The following is an 18286-nucleotide window of genomic DNA, read 5'->3' on the forward strand; positions in this document are numbered from 1 at the left end:
GCAAGATTGGTAATTGCGGCGGGTCATCGTAGGGGAGAACCGGGTGAACGAGGCTGGAAGAACTGGATTTACTCGGGGCATCTCCAACCACGGTACGCTTGCCGACTTCGGCCCCGGTGGCAACGCACTTTCAGGCTTTCTGATGTTCTAATGATGATGCACGCATTGCTTTACGCTGTCAGAATTCATACAGAGTAGCATGGAGAAACGAAAGGATACTCGACTGTTTACCCCGTATTAGAAAAAGCAATAAGAAAAAAAAACAAGAGGTGGTTGTAGCGCACAGGCAATCTAACTGGCTCCAGCGGAGGCTGCCGACGGGAATTGAAGTTGAGTTGCGTGGAGGATTAATCATCCATCCACAACCCCCACTCACCCACTCGCTCTCTTACCTCAACCCGACGCAAATTCTCCCTCGCCGACTCACTCGTTCCACTTCTGCTCCCCTCTTTCTTCTCCCCTTCCCCTTCTCCTCTGGATTCCCCAGAAACGACTCTCGACATATACAATTCGACATTCAACGATACACGACCCATTCTGAACCACCGGGTTCCTACGACTCACCGCCGGCACTTGACACGCCGTGCCCCTCCAGTCGTCCTACATTGACGACTTGCGAGGAATATCCGACTATACAATACCGAGGAGGAACAAATCTAGGATCTTTGGGTGGGAGTGAGGACGAGAGGCCACGCCTCGCCCTTCACCATGGCCGAATTCAATGGTCGCCGCGCGCCCAACTTCTCGCAGTACCTCGAGGACTTGAACGCTATCCCTTCGAACTACGACCTCATGATGCAGCAACAGCAGCAACAAGAATCGTTCAACCTCGACAGTGAACTGTCGCTGTTTACCAACACCGAGTTCTTTGATTTCGATACCCTGGGCGACCTGAACATTCCCTCGTTCGAACCCGTGGAGGAAAAGCACAAGGTCAACCACAACCACAACCATAACCAGACCCAGAACCGCAGTCAGAACCCTGACATGGAGTTTTTGGATATGCTTGGTGGTAAGTGATTCTTTGTTGTGTTGCCCATTTGCATTGCACATCCGGATGGTACACACGGTCGGCATCGTTTGGAGGCTACCGTGGAAGCTCCTCCATGCTTGGATCGCTTCCAGAACACTTTTTCTGGCTTCCTTTGATGCGACCGGGGTTGTGTCCTCCTGCTGAGCTCGCGCCGGCATGGGATTTAACTGGTTAATGCACGAGGTGCGCCATCCGCCATCCCACGCATTCGTCATCTATATCGGCCACCATTGGCGGGTTCTGCAGTGGATCAGCTCGTGTGTGCGCCGATCTAGATTAGCGTGTCAGGGTTTGCTGCATCTTCAGGCACTTTGGCGATATCGCGAGAATGGGCCGTTATGGCGTCATTTCACGTGATACCAGAAACGTGACCACTGTCCGCAGCTGGTGTCTCTTTGTGCCATTGTTTTTGCGGGCTTGATTGTTCTATATCAGCAGCAGCTAATTGTCCCAGATGGATTCCGCCCAGTCAACGATTATGCTCCTCACCGGTTGAACTCCATCAGCACGGCTGTGCCTGTACAGAATGCCCAATACAGCGTGCCGCCTTCGCCGATGACCAGCGGCTTGCCTCACGGCCATGCTACCGTGAAGCAGTCCCCGACTTCTCCTTCGACAAGCTCCCCTCAGCAATCCGTCAATGCGTCCAGCCCAACCAGCATCACCTCCCCTACCGCGGCCGCTCCCGCCCCTAAGCGCAAGAACACACAGAAGGCTGCTCCGGTCAGCGTGGAGGAGGTCGCTCGCGTTGCCGCGGAGGAAGACAAGCGCCGCCGCAACACCGCTGCCAGCGCACGCTTCCGCATCAAGAAGAAGATGCGCGAGCAGACCCTCGAAAAGACCGTCAAGGAAACCACCGAGAAGAACGCCGCGCTTGAAGCCCGCGTGACCGCCCTCGAGCTCGAGAACCAATGGCTCAAGAACCTCATCACTGAGAAGAACGGCAAGTCTGCGGAGGAAAACAAGAAAGCCGAGAGCGACATCACAGACATGTTCAAGAAGTTCCTCGCCGCACAGAGAACCGAGGGCGAGCGGAGTAGCGCCAACTCCAAAATCGGCGTCGGCACTTTCTAAGCGCAGCCTAAATGAAGTTTTGCTTGCTTAGCTTTTTGCTTTCGTTGTATATCTCTTCTGATCTATGTGCATATGGTTATGGTTTTTCTTGTGTTCAAAGTGAGGAAGGCGTCTCACGGATTGGGTGGTGGGGTCCGGTGATGATTACGTTAATACACGCGACATGTTCCGCTCAAATTGAACGCTGTTTATCTATCTTTTTCCACTCGTAGTAATCTGCTAGTGATAGATAGGGACTAGGCAGGGCAGGTAAGAAAGGCTAAGAATTGGTCCGTGAACAGCCAAGCAATCAAGCATCTTATCTGATATCCTTTCCCAGGGTATCTGGAGTATATCTATCTACAGTACATATACATATAGTTGCCCTACACACCAAGTGCTCGTATGTACCCAGCCATACATGACTCCCTCAGCTGTATCCTTTTTATTCCACAATTTCCTTACCTAGACCCGGGGTTACCCATCTCTCGAATCAGCTCAGCCTACCACACTCCAGGTCCCACCCGCATTTCGTATCGCGGCTTCACACAGCATGTATCTTTTCTGAATATACCTCTAGAAACCTCATCTCACCCGCCTATGTACATCACCCAATTCCACCACCCTCATCCGTGATCTACTCGAGATGATCGTAAAGCCCTACCGCCTCGCAACAACAATAACACCCCTCAGAACCCCCCGCCCCCACCACCCCATTACCCTCCCCGCCCACTTAAATCCGCCGATCTTCATCCCGTAGTCCCTCAACAGACCCTCCCGCTGTCTCATGAACCGCGATATCCCAGGGAAGACGTGCTGCGAGATATCCCTGAACACGATCTTCTCGGCGTCGTACCCGGCTTCGATTAGGAGGGACCTGTACTGCGATTCTGTGAGGAGGTTCGAGTAGGGGGTTAGTGTTACGAGGCAGAGGATGTAGAGGAGGAATCGGGTGAGTAGGGAGGGCGGTGGAGTAGGGAGGAGGAGGTCGAAGGTCATTAGGGAGGCGTCGAAATTGGTGGATGTGTAAGTTAGGAGCGGGGAGCGGGAGGGGAGGAAGTGGTAGAGGGTGTCGAGGGCTAGGAGCCAGGTTTCTTCTTCTCCTTCATTTTCCTGTCCTTCCTCTTCTCGGGTCGAGGAGGTATTTGGCGTTGGTGTAGGTAGCGAGTGGTGAATCTCTCCATCCCACTTCCCCGGATCTGCTGCATCAGCGCAGAACACCGACGCCCTCGTCTGTCTCTTTTCGTCCTTCGCTTTGATCTTCTGAGCCTCGGCGACCCGGCTTCTAGCGAAGGAGGCTTGCACGGGGAGGGAGGTTAGGCCGGTATATGTGTCGAAGAGCGGCTGCTCGTCCTGATCCTTCTCTGCATCCTGAGGTTTGCGTCTATAGTCTAGAATCCGCAAGCTCTGGTCCCCGCATCCGATCCCCACGTCTAAGAGCCGGAGCCTTCTGTTCGCTGGGCGTTCGATTGCTTCACCGTTCGATCCGAGTAGACCTGCTGTGATTAGGACTTGGTCGAGGAGGGAGGCGCAGGCGGTTGGGAAGTCGGTTGTGTCCTACTTTTATTGGATTGTTAGCGCTTGCGGTATTTGATCTGGTTGAGGTTGTAGACTGGATGTGAAAAGGGGGGATGAAAGGAGAACAGAACAAACCTTCCAATAGCCCATGTTCATCCACATTGATGGCGGTGGGAGGGGGATGTTGAGCAGTGCATGGTCGAGGGCGTAGAGGGAGGTTTCTTGTCGGGGTGGTTGCGGTGGGTGAGGGGGTTGTTTGCGGAGGAAGCCGAGGAGATTCATGGTGGCGGGTGAGTGGGAGAGATGGTAGGTTATTGGATATCATACATCATAGTCCCAGAAGGAGTTCAGGAAGAAGAACTGAAAATTGTCGCTGCTTTCGAGAGGTGAAAGCGCGGAGTGCGGAGGTTTGGAGGTTCGTTGATGGGTGGTGGAGCTAGCTACTGCTTATGGCCGAGGCTTAACTCCGCAGCCCTACAGGTCCCGCGAGCTCATGGTATCCAGCTCGACTGACAATCTAGTCAGGAAGCTTCATGGAGTGATACCTTCTAGATGTTTTGAGCGGTGGTTTCGAAGTTCAACGAGTCTATATATTTTCAACATAAAATGTTCAGGTTCATGATATATATTGTTCGAAGCCGTCAACCAAACTAGCCCTAAGCCACATAGGAAGACCCGCGAAGAGATAGGGTAGATCCGGGAGGGAACTTAGCCGGTCTAGCTTTAATGATCAGACGGTTCGAGCATACAAGTGTCTGAGTTCTACAGGAAAAACATCCCCCTCCATAGATACATCAGACCTCTACTCCGAAATGGTTAGGGCACCGAGGAGAAGTCATAGTATACTACATCACTGCCTATAGTCGCTCAAGAACCCAAATGAAACTCTATATAACCGAGATCAGTACTGCGTAAGCGCATAATCAAGTTCATAGATAGTACAGAGGTAGATATATTGCTTTGACATACAAGGATGCGTCTAGGATAACCTTGAAGGTCCTTAGGTGCACTCTCTGCCTGCAGTTACGGCATGGGGTTAGAGATAACGTTGGGTAGCATGATATGCACAAATAGCAATGGCCTACTAATTGAAATAAAAAGGAGCTAAAACTTATTGTAGGTAAATTCTATCGTTATCCTCCACGAAATGAAAGCCCCAGCGGCGCTAGTACCTGCTGCGATAACTCTCCAGCATCTACTAGTCAAGTGTGCCTAGTAATATAACGGAAGAGATAAGTAGCAGCGCTTACAGTGCATTATCAGCTCTGGTATATACTTTCTACCCATGGACAATGCCCACGTCGAGTTGAACTGGCCATAACAATGTGAAAAAGAAATCAATTGCAAGGATATCAGATATGAAATCACCAATCCAGCCCAGTCTCCATTGAAACAAGACGAAACTACCACCCCTCCATCCCAGGCACGATCCCCTCCCGCACAACCCTCGTATACGTCACCAAATCCCCATTCTGCCTCTTCACACTCTTCACCAACTCCTCCATCCTTGCCGCAATCAACCGATCCAGCCTCTCATCCGAGCTCCTCAAGTCCTCCGCATCCATCCCATTCAGCCGCTCCAGCTCCTCGTGCATCAGCCCCAGCGCATCCTGGAAGAGACGCACGTCGACCGCCGACGCCTCACGGCAGAGATAGTTGTCCCACCCTTTAGGGCCCTCGTTGAAGAGGTTGACGTCAACAGTCCACTTGTTGAACAGCTGGGATTGCTGCGAGATGGTGGTTAGCATGTGCTTGTTGTTGGCGGCGGAGTAGCAGTTGGTGGCGTGGGTGAATTCGACTTGGATTTTGCGGCCGAGGGTGAAGAGGGGTCCGACTGGAGACATTTTGGGTGTTGAGATAGGAGTTTTTGGTTTTGATAGATTTGGTGAGTTTTGAGATTGAGTTGTTGAGGGTTTGGTTTGGTTGCTGGATTGTTGAGGCTGTTGGAGATGATGATGGTATTGGATTGGATTGTGGGTGAACGGTTAGGGTTATATAACTTTCTACAATATACTAGGAAGAGCTTCAGAATAGAGAGTGAGTATCAGGTTCCATTGATGCTGTCGCAGAAACAAAGACAACATAGAGTTGTGAGGGAATGTGTGAGCTTGAAAGAATTAGGGCATTGCCAGTTTCATCCTGAACAATCGATACTCCATGACAAAGATGCGTTCTGAAAGAATTCAGCGAGCGTCAAGGACGTCCATCTGCTAGTTCTCCATAGATCCTGCTTAGTGGAGCGAAATTGCAGGAGATTGTCTCATTCTGAAAGATAGTAGGACATTGTTAGTTTCAGCCTCGACAAGGCTCTTTTAACATGTTAAGGCTCCAGACGGCTTGGAGGGACCTCTTCCTTCACGTCCATCTTATGCTTTTGTCCAGGTCTCTCAGTGTCAGATAGGACGAAGGAGAGTAAGCCTCGTGGATTTCAGTAGCAGGAAAAGCTTCAAGATCCTTATCTAACATTTCGTCTCCCTTGCCACAGAAACAAAACAACAGGCGGGAGCGATGGACGAGGATGCTCCTTCCTGACAGGCTTCACTGTGCGCCTTCCTGTTCAAGATGCCGTCCCTGAGGAAGGTGCGATGAACAACCTAGGTCGGAAGTCGCTCCTTCCTAGTTAGTTAATCTACGTATAATATTGGTCTAAATCCCGCCGGCCGCTCTTCCGGCCCAACCGGAGGTAAGTTAGGGCTACGACGTAACTAACTACTCCTAAGGCTACAGCCTAAAGGTTCACTGCCATGTTAACCTTATAAGCCATCCCAAGCCACATGGATTCCACATGGCGCACATGGACGCCACGTGGCCACGAGGCCGACATCGACATCTCGCAGGGTACAGCTTTTTTCTGGTTCCTGCTTTTTCAGACGCTGGGGGTAATAGAGTATGGACTGATGATTGGGAAAATCAACTTTGATGGCTCCCGCGACGATATCTACAATCCGAATTGTGGTATTTGGTCATTCTGAGGACGGGGTTTGAAGGCTGATTAGGGCTTATTTCTGGAGTGATATTATGAAAGTAGAAAGTTGCTGGATATAGTAGGTATCTAGATCTCAAACCCTCCCCATAACAGCCGCCGCCTCAGCCGCCTGCTCCCTCGCCGCAATGCCCAGATCCTCCCTCAGAGAAAGGAACTGCAGGCGCGTCCTCCACGTCTCCCAGTTCTGGGATACTAGCTTCGCAAGAGCTCCATTTCTATCTTTCTCAATCGTAGACCCAGACCTCTGTGTCGCCAGCGTCCGTTGACAAAGCTCTTCACCCATGATAATCAAGAACAGCGAAATCGCCGTGATGCTTGTTTCATCACTGCAGCCAAACCACGGTTTATGCGTAGACTGATCCTGAGACCGCTCAGAGGGGGATGATTGCGGGAGTGTATCGTGGATCATCTCGATGGCGATCCTCTCGCCGACTCCTGGATGTAAGAGGAGTTTCTCCTTTGTGAGGAATGCGAGGAAGGAAACGAGATTGTAAAACTGTTTCGCCTCGCCTTGTTTCGCATGGCTGCTTGTTCGTCTGTGGTGCGTCTTGCTCCTAGGGATCGGCTTTGACTTCTGGTTTGATGATACTTTCGAGCCGGAGCCTGAGAGTGGATGGAGGAGGTTTGTCCGTGAGGTAACCGGTTCCTGCTCCGGCGTACTCGCACTCTCATACCGATCCGCAAAGATCGAGTCATCAGGATTCGGCTCAGGGATATTATCCGCGAAAGCCCGAGGGAAAGACGCCTGGATCGTTTCTTTGAGGAGTGCATACTCCTCCCCTGCCTCCTCCTCGGCTACCCCGGGTCCATCGTCCAACTCATCCAAGCCCACGCCCGAGTCCCTGTCCTTCCCCTTTAGGGACCCCCAACGTTGACCACTGACTTCCCGAACCAGGTCTAGGAGTTTCTCCTGCGCGGCGCTCGGATGGTCCGGTCGCGGGCTGTTCGGGTACGTATCTGTTTCGCGGGGGAGGGATTTACTTTCTCTGAGGACGCCTAAAAGGAGTTCGTTTTTTGAGCATTGAGTTGCTACAGCAAGTAGTGTTAGTTTCTATACGTAGGCGCAGGAGACATGCGATGCGACGTACCTGAATCGAGGGTGTCTTGGAGCGGGACTCTGTCGCAGAGGTAGAGGGGGATAGTGTCTGTGATACTCATGGCTGGTTTTTCAGAGTTTTATATATAGCCTAGGATATATACGCGGCAGACTTAGATGGCAAGATATAGGTAGAAATGGGCAGAGTAAGCTGGATCTGCTGATGGGGTGATTGATATATATGATACGACCCCATCTCTGAGTCTTGTCATGACGTCAGAAAATGGGGCCGGGTTATGAGAGTCATCATGGGGGAATTGCACAGGTGTACATTGAAATACAGACAGATGCACTGATAAGTAAATCCATCTCTGAGATGACAAGATTGTCGTACTGCCTGGTGGTATAGCAAGGTTTCGCCGTCGACGGTGGTGAATCTTGGTCACATGACTTCATGTGAGGAACCCCCACCCTCCCCTGGCCAATGATGGTAAACCCTAATCCCAAGTCTGAAAACAGAAGAGAATACTCTATATAATTAGATAAATAAGCTACATATACAAGGTAAAAGCTAATACACGATACATGTATACAAAATAATACCCTCATATCCAAAATACTAAAATCATGACATAAATATCTATACTCTGTACCGCACCTACTAATCTATCCTCATGAAAACTTCAGCCCCTTCGACGGATCCCACGTCTGGGTATGTGTCTGGCTCTGCGGCTGAGTCTGACTCGGCTGCTGACTCTGTATCTGCGGCTGCGTGGCGGATCCAAACCTTATTCCCATCTCAGGCGACCACATACCGGGACTAACCTGTGGGACGCTGCGTGTTGGCTGTGGCGCTGTTAAGGGTTCACGGCGGATGGGCTGCGGCTGTGTCGGTTGTTGCTGGGACTGGATAGGAGGTGGTTGGTAGGATGTTGGCGGGGAGATTGCGCGGGGGATATGTTGTTGATGATGATGATGAGACTGGGGTATCAGTTGTGGTTGTGGCGGGTGCTGTGGAGGGGGTTGATGTTGGTGTTGAGGTTGGGGTGGGGGTTGGCGGATAGGAGAGATATTAAGTGAGGCCATTGCTGCGACGCTGGAAATGTCCCTGTATCCAGGTTAGTATAAACCTGAATATATGCAGGGACCATGATGGAGGCACGTACTGCTCAATCTGGCTCGCCTCCATGCGCCTCTTGTGCACAAACGCCTTTGCATCGTCCCTGAACCTGCCTACAATCTTCGCAAGATCATTATAGAACTTCCGTCCGACCTCGATATTGGAAATAATCTCCTTATACTTTAGATACCCGTTCTCCAACTCCTGAAGAGCCTTCTCGCGTTCTCGCGTCGACGCATCCCCGGTATGGGCACGGGTAAACGCACGGTTTGCCTCGCGGACCTGCGCAGAAATCTGGTCTTGCTCGTGCTGCTCTTGCGCGACCATTTCGAGATCAACGTCGTAGTCATGGAGGCGGGTTTCAAAGAGGTCCTCGAATTGGCTCGCTTGAATAGCTTGCATGGGAAATTCGCGCTCTAACCGGGCTGCTTCGCGGACGAGAGCGTGGCTGATGTCGTCGGTACGAGCTTTATCTTTGACGGCCTGGGCCTTGCGTTTCCGACGGCTTTCCAGCCGGTTAACCTCGCTGATACACCCTCGGAGACGGCTGACTTCGCGCTCGACCTCAGGTGGTATCGTTGCGCGCCGGCTGCTGGGGACGTAGGCTTCCAGGTCGCGATTCGTACCGGTCAGCACGCGAAAGACAGCCTCTGAGTCATGCAGCTTCTGCTCAACAAGGTTGTCGCTGCTCTGAGCGGATGTGAAGTAGCCTTCAATCTCAGTGGCGGATGTGTAAAGCTTCGGTGCTGCGGCCTCTGATGACTCGCGTGACCAGCGGTCCGTGCCGAACTTGCGTCTCGCTGCATCGTCTTCCGCTTTTTCGGCTTGAAGGAGTTCAACGCCTTCGGTGTAGACTGCCCGATCGTTCGATTTGACCTTCGAAATGTCTTGGAGGGACTTTCGGAGGCGGTAGAGACCGTCTTGCTGGCGCATTTCCTCGGCGTGAGAGACTAGTGTCGGAGGGAGACCGAGGGGTTTCTCCAAAGCTTGCAGAGAGCCAGGAAGGTTGAGTGAGGATAGTAAGCTGATTTGTTAGCAGGAGTTCGCATAATAATGTTGGGAACGTACTCGCGTAGCTTGTCGGTCATGGTTTCCAGTTCCCCAATGATCTGCTCATTTACAAGTCGATCTCTGCGATCAGAGTAAATGCTCGCAGCAATATGAACAGCATACGGGACGAGTTTCGAGAAAAGAGGCTGTCCTAACGGTCCCTTATCTCCCAACATCGAAATGGCGTCTGTAACCTGTGACGGAGCCTTCGACGCCACCATGCTCGCACGGTCAATAATCTTCAGCTCCGACTTGGGCGGCACAGAGTTGAGATAGATCATATCGTTGTCTTTCTCAGCACGCTTCAGATCCTCGGTCACTCGAGTCTTCAACCCCTGCAAGTCGCCCAACACCGTGCGATTGATCCACCGACTCTCCTTCAACGCCTCGTTGACGCAAGCCACAGCATCTCGCAACCGCGCAACCTCCTCTCCATACTTTCGCTTCTCCAGACAATCCAGCGACTGGCGATACTGCGCCGCGGCAGCGAAATGGTGCTGCTTCGCCGTCATATGATGGATCCACTCAGGACTAATCGCATTTGACTTGACCGCGTGGTCACACGCATCGGCATAGAAATCAGACACCTTCGCCGCCAACCGCGCGATCGACGCATCCTTCAACCCATCCTTCACAGCCTTCTGCCAGAAACATTCCTGCGCTTGCGCGAGAAGCAGCTGCTCGAGACTCTGCAGTGTCATCTCATCCATATCCTCCGGCGGCGCCGTGCGCATATCAGGGACGATGTCGGCGCGTAAATGCCCGAGGATCCCAGCCGCCTGACAAAGATAGTTACATGCTTGTTTGAGTCCATCGGAAGTCGTCCGGTTCACAGCAAACGCAAGCTGAGAGTATAGCGCGGCAAGATTAAAGGTGATATTCGCGAGTTCGAACCGGATGTTGTTCTGCGAGACTTTACCCCTCTGTTAGCCCACCCCACCATAATCCAAGATCAGAAAGACGACAAAACATACCAGGCCTCGACGTATTAAACCCAAAAGCCGGAAACCAGGGAAACTCGACCCCAACCTACAGACGTCAACTCAATCCATCTTCAATCTGCGCGTCAAACTCCACATACATCAACCGGAAACTTCCCGCCAAGCCACTTCAGTTGCGCCGCATAGGTGACCAGCCGACTGATACCACTGATATGCGGTTCCTGCACGTTTATCGCCTCGCCGCGCAGCCTGTCGATGATGAGCAGGTCGTCGGCAAACATATCCGGGCGCTGGTCATATTTGGTGGAGATGTATTGGGTGAGCGCCGTTGAGAGGGAGACGGTGTGCGAGCGGCGGAAGGGGAGCTGGAGGATGTTTCTACTTTGATTAGTACTTTAGTGTGTTTTTGAGGGAGTGTAGAGGGCGTACGAGGTCATTTTGGCGATTGCGCGGTGGTGCGCTAGGTGGGAGGTGTTGTTGATGTGAAAACTGTCCCGCACCCGCGGCAACCAACAACCAACAGCCAGATGACGTGGTAATGCCTGAGGCAGCGACTAATGCTGCCCAGCCAGGTTCTGGCCGCGGTCGAGACAACGGGCCGAGCCTGAACATACTTTTTCTAGATAAAAAACACAACAGGTAAGAAATTGCAGACATGACATGATTTGTATTTATTGTTGCTATGTACTGGTAACGGAAAATAAACACTGTGCCGCCAACATTGGTAGGTACATCATCCTAGGCTTCGATCGAGCTACAGCTCGTTAATGCGCATCTTGATATATTCAAAGATGCTGAGCAGAATCATATTGTTCACTCCAGTGCGGATCAAAATAATTGACAGTCCTTTGTACATGCTGGACCGGGCGACTGCGGCGGAGGCTTCGCCGACTTCCTTTGTTTTTCCGAGGAGCACGCTTTGCGCGCGCGTCTTGCGGGTGTCGAGGGGGTATGTCTGATAGAGTCAGTTTTGGTCTGATGAACATGGAGTGGAAGAACGCACGCAGAACCAAGGCACGGTGCTACAGATCGCTCCGGCGATCATGGGTGCCCCGAATGGGGACTTGTCCGGTCCGAGCTCTCGAGCAGCAACCTGCTTCACCGTTTCGTAGACCGCAAAATATAACCCGGATCCGACGGTATCGCGAAGCGCATGCAAGTAGAAGCCTGTGTACAAGCCCCGGAATCCATAGCGCTGCACGATCTGCCTGATGGCTTCGACGGTTCCGAGACGAGGCTTGTGGCGCAATGATAAGTCTCTAACGGCATCGGGGGAGGCTTGGGCGCGGTTATGCACCAGCACAGACGTCTGAACCACGTTCTTGGCCAGCTCAAAAGGACCTATATCGTTAGAATTGACTGGTGAGGTGAGACGAGAACGTACAAGCAAGTGGAGAGGTGATTGCTCCGGCGAGGAAACCCGCGCTCATGAATGTGAAGGTGGTTGAGATAGTGGGCACGCTCCCGGGAGTATTGTAGGTTTCCAGCGGAGATGTCCCAGTGATGCGCTCGATGTACTCGGAGATACTGTGTTTGGCGGAATTATAGGTAGTGAAGTTTACAACTCGGACCGCCGTGACGCTGGCCAGAGGAGGAAGAGCACCTATTCCGTTAGTTTTGTCCGGAGCAAACCTCAGCCGACATACCAGCAACAAAGCCACGGGGTCCTTCGGTTCGCCAGAGGTATTTAATACACTGGAAGACATTCGGAAAGTTGTGTCTGGACAAGTCAGCGGCGCTCAATCAAATCCGAGACCAACATACGTCTGCATTCGCGTTTTGACGTTCTCAAGAGGAGTCTACATGATCAGCTTTTTCCTTTCAGCCGGTCGGGTGACGTACCACCGCCAGAGTAGCGCAGACCGTGGAGGTCCCAGAAGCTACCTGGGTTTTGTATTTCTTGAGCAATCGATTGCGCGTGGCATCGTCCATCCAGGCATTTCCAGCGGGCATTATTGCAGGAGTTGATTGTGAAGGAGGGGGAAAGGGAGCATGTTCAGAGTGTTTGTTGTCAGTCATTCCGAAAGGTATCCCATGGCAGTTTGGTGTTCCTCTTTGCTTAGTCGTTGGATTGTTGTAGTTGGTGAAGCAATTCACTTCTCGGCGGCGGGCTGGGGAACCCTATGGAACGCAAACCAGTCTCTCAAGGGGTGAGCAGACTGTTCAGCGTCCCATAATTGTCCATTAAATTGAGCCGAGTCTAATGGAGGGGTTCCCAAGAGGACAAAAGGGTCTCGGGATTTAGCACGGCAGTGGCTATCGCTGAGGGTGCGTCCGTTTGTATAGATGGAACTCGGACCGTAGACGGGGACTAGACTAGGAGGAGCATTGTATCAGTACAGTGACTTTCTAGTTAATTCTGATGCATATAAAGAGGACATACAGATAGCTCACCGCGTCAAGACAGCCCAAGTTCAATGTGAGAACAGGAGAAGGAAGAAGAGCGCGGGCAGAGGGAGAGGTCAAGCTCCAGTCTGAGAGAATTGGGCGAATTGGGCGACCCACACAATCAGCACAACCAGTGAGCTTGCGCTGCTGCTGCTAGCTGGATCGGGCTTAGAGGCTTGGTGGCGTTGTGGTGAAGCATCCGTACAACTTGATGGAGTACATCTGATAACGTCGGGTCCTTTCCCTGTCTACCTACGATGATCTGTGAGAGACAGACGGGGTGATGTATGACTTTCCCATGCTCTTGCGACCGACAATGAAGGCGATGAAGTTGAACAGTGTAATGGCAGCTAGCCAGAAGCAGACTAGGGTGGCGAGTGCGGACCAAATCAGTCCGGTTAGGTTGAGCTTGAGTCTACCCCGCCAATTCCTGTGCTCTGTGCTTTCTGCAGCCATACAGACCTTCCTGCATCCCTGCCATAGCTGCTTTCTTAAGCTCTGCTGAGGCTTGCTCAAGTTGCTCTGTGCAATCAGGTCAATTCTTCCTAACACTAGCTCGATTGGGTAATGATGCAGGTGATTGCCTGTTTTGGGTAGCAGTGGTTCAGGCGGAGCATGTGAAAGCTGAAGCATGGCAGTTGTGGCTGGTCCCAAATGAAATCCAGATGCCCTGGACCGAACCGCCGCCAACTCTGAGGTCAGAGATAATATCTGCGGTCTGTTTGCGGCCATGAGGGTCATGTCGTAACCTACCATATTCTGCTCAAAGGGCAAGATAAGCTGCGAACATGGTTGACAGCAGCTGAACCAGATATAGTCAATGAACTCTATCTCACCCTTGGAAAAGATGGCCCAGGAAAGCGAAAGTTCAGTGTCAACTTAATCCGTTCCGAAGGCTGCTTCTGCATTATGCCCTCCTTTTCAACTCATTCTGATGCCGATAACCGCGCGACTCAGCATTCCAGCGAAGATCTCCGTTGATCCTCGGTCGTCTACGGGCCAGGAAGAGTTCAGTTGCATACCTTCACATGGAGTGAAGCAACCCGAGCAAAAATGTACTGACCGTGCCGTGCCCGAGCCCGAATGCGATCCGAGTCAAGCAGGCACCGGCCATGACCCCAACTCCTGCATTGTGATGCTTCTGCAGTCGCTGAACAGTGAACTGGACACCCGGCGTTGTCATATGATCTGGCGCTAAACCGGATCTGGCGGAGAAGATATCCTCGGGACCTCGGCCGCGGCATCCCCGCAAATGGTCCTCCCTCTCCCAATCTATCCACATGCTCCTCCACCCCATTTAAAGGCTGGTCCTTGACTCGCAACTCATCTTGCCTGTTCATTGCGTTTGATATCTCATTCATCATCATCACACATATTCAAGATGGGCAAAAAAGCTGCTGCTCCCGCCTACGTCCTTGGCGTTGGCATGACCAAGTTCATCAAGCCAAGAGGCAAGGTCGACTACAATGAGCTCGGTTTTGAGGCCGGTGTCAAGGCCATGATCGATGCGAAGATCAACTACGACGATGTCGAGCAGGGCGTTGCTTGCTACGTTTATGGTGACAGCACCTGCGGGCAGCGTGTGTTCTACCAGTTCGGTCTGACCCAGATCCCTATCTACAATGTCAACAACAACTGCTCCACCGGTTCGACTGGTCTCGCCATGGCCCGCACTCTTGTTTCTCACGGCGCCGCCGACTGTATCCTCGTTGTCGGTTTCGAGAAGATGAGCCCTGGATCGCTGCAGTCTGTGTACAACGACCGCGCCAACCCTACCGGCCTCTTTGGAATGATGATGGCCGAGACTCGCGGTGTCACCAACGCCCCTGGTGCTGCTCAAATGTTCGGTAACGCTGGTCGCGAATATATGGAGAAGTGAGTCCACATACCACTTTATCTGTATCTATGCTGACTGTTTAGGTTCGGCGCGAAAGCTGAAGACTTCGCCGAGATTGCCCGCATTAACCACGAACACTCCAAGCGCAACCCCTACTCTCAGTTCCAGGACGAATACACGCTGGAACAGATCCTGAAGGCCCCAATGATCCACGAGCCCCTCACTAAGCTGCAGTGCTGCCCGACCTCCGACGGTGCTGCCGCCGCCGTCATCGTCTCTCAAGCCTTCCTCGACGCCCGCCCTCACCTGAAGGACCAGGCAGTCCTAATTGCCGGTCAACAGCTGGCTACAGACAACGCCACTGTATACAACCGCAGCTCCATCGACCTCATGGGCTTCGGAATGTCCCGCGCCGCCTGCCGCGCCGCCGTCGCCGAAGCCGGCGTCAACATCAAAGACATCAAGGTCTGCGAACTCCACGACTGCTTCTCCGCCAACGAAATGATCACAATCGACGCCCTTGAGCTCTCCGAACCAGGCAAAGCCCACGAAATGGTCGCCAAGGGCGACATCACCTACGGCGGCAAGATGATCATCAACCCCTCCGGCGGCCTCATCTCCAAGGGCCACCCGCTCGGCGCCACCGGCCTCGCGCAATGCACAGAGCTTGTCTGGCACCTCCGCGGGTGGGCGAACAACCGTCTCATCGACGGAACCGACGCCGCCCTACAACACAACCTCGGTCTTGGCGGCGCGGTCGTCGTCACGGTCTACAAGCGTGCGGACGGCAAGGTCGCCAAGGCTGTCTCCAATGCTGAAATCGCAAAGGTTTCGGGTCTGGGTTACAACCCGGCTGTTGAGGCTAAGGGGTTCACTGTTGAGCAGGCGAAGCAGGTCCTTAGTAAGACGGCGTCGGATGCGTGGGCCCTGGCGGATGCGCAGGATCGGGTCATTGCCCGGTTCTAGTTTGTTCTTTGTATATACCTCATCTCACGACTGTATAATCCAGCGACGATTGTTAGACTTAAAATGTTTATCCGTAGTCGGTAGTCTTCTTGACCGCGCCAGTAATCTCACCCGCTTCGTGTTGGATGCCCAAGTGGTTGTCCGGCCCGAGGTCGGTACCGGCACATGTAGAGTCCTCCATAGTTTATCATCTCCGCAGCCAGGAACCGCACCTTGGAGCCTTTTCCCTAGAAGATTGAGTCGATCATGTTGTCCCTCGTACTCACATTCGATAATGAAGAGAAACATGCAAAGTCAAGAGAGAGAAAGACCATTCATTTCTTTTGTCCGATTACAGACTCTACAAACTATAAACAGCACACCCTTGACAACCCCAGCCAAAAACAACCAAATCCAGAATCCGAACAAGAACCTATCCTGACACACAAAAGGAAAAGAAGAACAAGGGAGATCCCGTAAGAAACTCCTAAAAGCCAACCGACATAGACAGACACACTAACGAAACAAAAAAAACCCCCTACCCACTCCCGCTCACTCCATCAGTCCATTCAAAGACCCCCAAGCAACCCCCCTATAAGAGGCAGTCCCGAAAGCGGACTCTCGGGCTTCTTCGGCGCAGCCGCCGGCGTCGCCGCAGCCTCAGCTTCAGCGGCAGGCTTCTTCTTCAACTCCGGATCGGCAGCCGCATCCTCATCGTCGTCGGCCGCTGGGGGCGGAGGAGGACGCGTAGATGAAGACGCAGCTGCTGCAGATGGAATCACAGGTACAGTCGCAGAGGCAGCTGCAGCTGGAGAGGCAACGCTCTCTTCTTCTTCTTCATCTTCCTCAACAGGAGTTGGTGCTTTCGGCTTCGCCTTAGCGTCCTTCTCAGACTTGGGGAACGTCATCTCCGAATTGGGCACCATGTTGTTCCCGAAATCGGGGGCTGGGTTGTTTGAAGATGAGGAGTCCGAGGCGTCGCTGTTGAAGGTGTTCATCATTTGGGCGGCGGACTTGATGTTGTTCCGTTTGGTGTTAGTTTTGTCTTTCCATTGTTTGGATTCGGTTGGAGGAGGATGAGTGTAGGTAGCTTACCTTTAGCGAGCCGTAGGCGATCTTCGCCGTGACGTCGTCGTCGGCACCGGGGGCATCTTGCCGGGCGCGGAGGGATAGGGGGGCCGCGGTGGCGAGGAGGGCAAGGTGCAGGGTTACGGCGAGTGAGAGCTTCATTTTGGTGTTTGTGTCGTTGTGTGCTTGAGATGTGATGGGTATAGAGATAGAGATAGAGCTTGGGAGACAGGTGTCAGGCAGTGAGGATGGAAATCGAGAAGCAAGTGGGAGACAGGGAGACTCGAGAACGACTGTGGATTTATAACATCTAAACAAACAAGCAAGCTTTGGGTGCTATGGATGGACATTCCGGACACGTAGGCGTGGGAGGCAATGCGCCCTGCAATTCAGGAGTGCCACTCCCGCCGCCCCCTGCGGGAATCTGGTTCCGTGGGCTCAGGCACAGGAGAGTTAAGAGATAGGGACAAGAGAGGTTGGCGTGGACAAGGAGCTGGTGGCATAACGGCAAAGCAAGGGGCTGTCTGCCTGTCCTGCAGGCTACGAAGCAGGACTGTACGTGTAGGTGAGTTAGGACTCCAGGAGAGCAGGACAAGAGAAGGGGCATTCCAGCCTTGATTGCAGATAGGGAAATACGACGACTATGAACAGCGACATTCCAGAGGCAAGGATGTCACTCTCTCTGATTGACACGTACCGCGCCACTCGACAGACAGCGGCCGCAACACGAAAGAGATTTGGACGACGAGATCATCTGATTCGACTCCAGCTTCTTGTCGGCACGACTTTTGACCTCGAATATCATGGGATTGACGGACGAGACTTCGAAGATGCCATTGCTAGATGTTAGTCGGGGGTTGAGTTGGTTGATTGTGGGCTGGTAGGCAGGGAGGTAGGGTCGGACACATTAATCCTAATCCCTTCACTCCTCCTGCCGACAGCTGTCATTCCAGCAGGAATCGATCCCTGACACCCATCAAATGTGGAAAATATGGGAGAACTGGAGATTGGCATGCAAATCGCGATGATCGATGAGAAGGTGTCTGTTCAAAAGCGAACCCAAGAGCCTCGTGTGAATGGCAGGAGATGGGATTAGAATGAACAGAATTGCTCTCGGCCCCGGTCTATAATTTGTCAACGGAATTTGGCAGTCCGTTCACAAGGGTATGTTGGGGACCTTGGATATGTATGGAGAAGAGAGAAAAACTGAGAGAGAAGAAAATTCTGAGAAATCGGTGGTGGTTGGCTGGTGCTGACTCAGCTTTCGGGAAAAAAGATAATCCTTCTCAATAGGTAACTATCCTCTCCCAG

At 52.5% G+C, this 18286-nt stretch overlaps 9 protein-coding genes across 9 annotated transcripts; 3 read left to right on the forward strand and 6 right to left on the reverse strand.

The window, feature by feature from the left end:
• The first annotated feature begins 453 nt into the window (after positions 1-453).
• Positions 454-2299, forward strand: BJY04DRAFT_88990 (putative bZIP transcription factor (MetR)). Its single transcript, XM_073721242.1, has 3 exons — positions 454-1012; positions 1488-1771; positions 1793-2299. The coding sequence occupies exons 1-3, from the start codon at positions 709-711 to the stop codon at positions 2105-2107; spliced, it is 903 nt and encodes a 300-aa protein (XP_073569559.1). The 5' UTR covers positions 454-708; the 3' UTR covers positions 2108-2299.
• Positions 2300-2746: 447 nt separating this feature from the next.
• BJY04DRAFT_219834 (uncharacterized protein) lies at positions 2747-3886 on the reverse strand (the record flags this gene model as incomplete). The annotated part of the gene is made up of 2 exons (XM_073716704.1): positions 2747-3643; positions 3740-3886. The coding sequence occupies 2 exons, from the start codon at positions 3884-3886 to the stop codon at positions 2747-2749; spliced, it is 1044 nt and encodes a 347-aa protein (XP_073569560.1).
• A 2777-nt stretch (positions 3887-6663) lies between these two features.
• Positions 6664-7748, reverse strand: BJY04DRAFT_219836 (uncharacterized protein; the record flags this gene model as incomplete). The annotated part of the gene is made up of 2 exons (XM_073716705.1): positions 6664-7619; positions 7679-7748. The coding sequence occupies 2 exons, from the start codon at positions 7746-7748 to the stop codon at positions 6664-6666; spliced, it is 1026 nt and encodes a 341-aa protein (XP_073569561.1).
• Positions 7749-8027: 279 nt separating this feature from the next.
• Positions 8028-11258, reverse strand: BJY04DRAFT_89017 (putative pH signal transduction protein PalA). Its single transcript, XM_073721243.1, has 5 exons — positions 10878-11258; positions 10771-10825; positions 9815-10709; positions 8793-9770; positions 8028-8734 (listed from the first exon to the last, which is right to left on the reverse strand). The coding sequence occupies exons 1-5, from the start codon at positions 11016-11018 to the stop codon at positions 8299-8301; spliced, it is 2505 nt and encodes an 834-aa protein (XP_073569562.1). The 5' UTR covers positions 11019-11258; the 3' UTR covers positions 8028-8298.
• A 135-nt stretch (positions 11259-11393) lies between these two features.
• Positions 11394-13398, reverse strand: BJY04DRAFT_192871 (putative mitochondrial carrier protein). Its single transcript, XM_073711830.1, has 7 exons — positions 13121-13398; positions 12580-13053; positions 12502-12536; positions 12384-12457; positions 12122-12340; positions 11741-12078; positions 11394-11692 (listed from the first exon to the last, which is right to left on the reverse strand). Exons 2-7 carry the CDS (start codon positions 12754-12756, stop codon positions 11492-11494), a joined length of 1044 nt encoding a protein of 347 aa, XP_073569563.1. The 5' UTR covers positions 12757-13053; positions 13121-13398; the 3' UTR covers positions 11394-11491.
• A 1-nt stretch (position 13399) lies between these two features.
• BJY04DRAFT_192874 (uncharacterized protein) lies at positions 13400-14396 on the forward strand. The gene is made up of 2 exons (XM_073711831.1): positions 13400-13795; positions 13879-14396. Exon 2 carries the CDS (start codon positions 14060-14062, stop codon positions 14321-14323), a length of 264 nt encoding a protein of 87 aa, XP_073569564.1. The 5' UTR covers positions 13400-13795; positions 13879-14059; the 3' UTR covers positions 14324-14396.
• Positions 14397-15986, forward strand: BJY04DRAFT_192876 (putative sterol carrier protein). The gene is made up of 2 exons (XM_073711832.1): positions 14397-15000; positions 15046-15986. Exons 1-2 carry the CDS (start codon positions 14507-14509, stop codon positions 15926-15928), a joined length of 1377 nt encoding a protein of 458 aa, XP_073569565.1. The 5' UTR covers positions 14397-14506; the 3' UTR covers positions 15929-15986.
• A 490-nt stretch (positions 15987-16476) lies between these two features.
• On the reverse strand, positions 16477-17137 carry BJY04DRAFT_219839 (uncharacterized protein; the record flags this gene model as incomplete). Its single annotated transcript, XM_073716706.1, has 2 exons — positions 16477-16920; positions 17003-17137. The coding sequence occupies 2 exons, from the start codon at positions 17135-17137 to the stop codon at positions 16477-16479; spliced, it is 579 nt and encodes a 192-aa protein (XP_073569566.1).
• On the reverse strand, positions 16901-18278 carry BJY04DRAFT_192880 (uncharacterized protein). Its single transcript, XM_073711833.1, has one exon. It carries the CDS (start codon positions 17580-17582, stop codon positions 17286-17288), a length of 297 nt encoding a protein of 98 aa, XP_073569567.1. The 5' UTR covers positions 17583-18278; the 3' UTR covers positions 16901-17285.
• Positions 18279-18286: the final 8 nt, after the last annotated feature.

The sequence above is a fragment of the Aspergillus karnatakaensis genome, assembly GCF_047715665.1.
Source record: "Aspergillus karnatakaensis strain CBS 102800 unplaced genomic scaffold BJY04scaffold_35, whole genome shotgun sequence".
Classification (NCBI taxonomy): domain Eukaryota; kingdom Fungi; phylum Ascomycota; class Eurotiomycetes; order Eurotiales; family Aspergillaceae; genus Aspergillus; species Aspergillus karnatakaensis.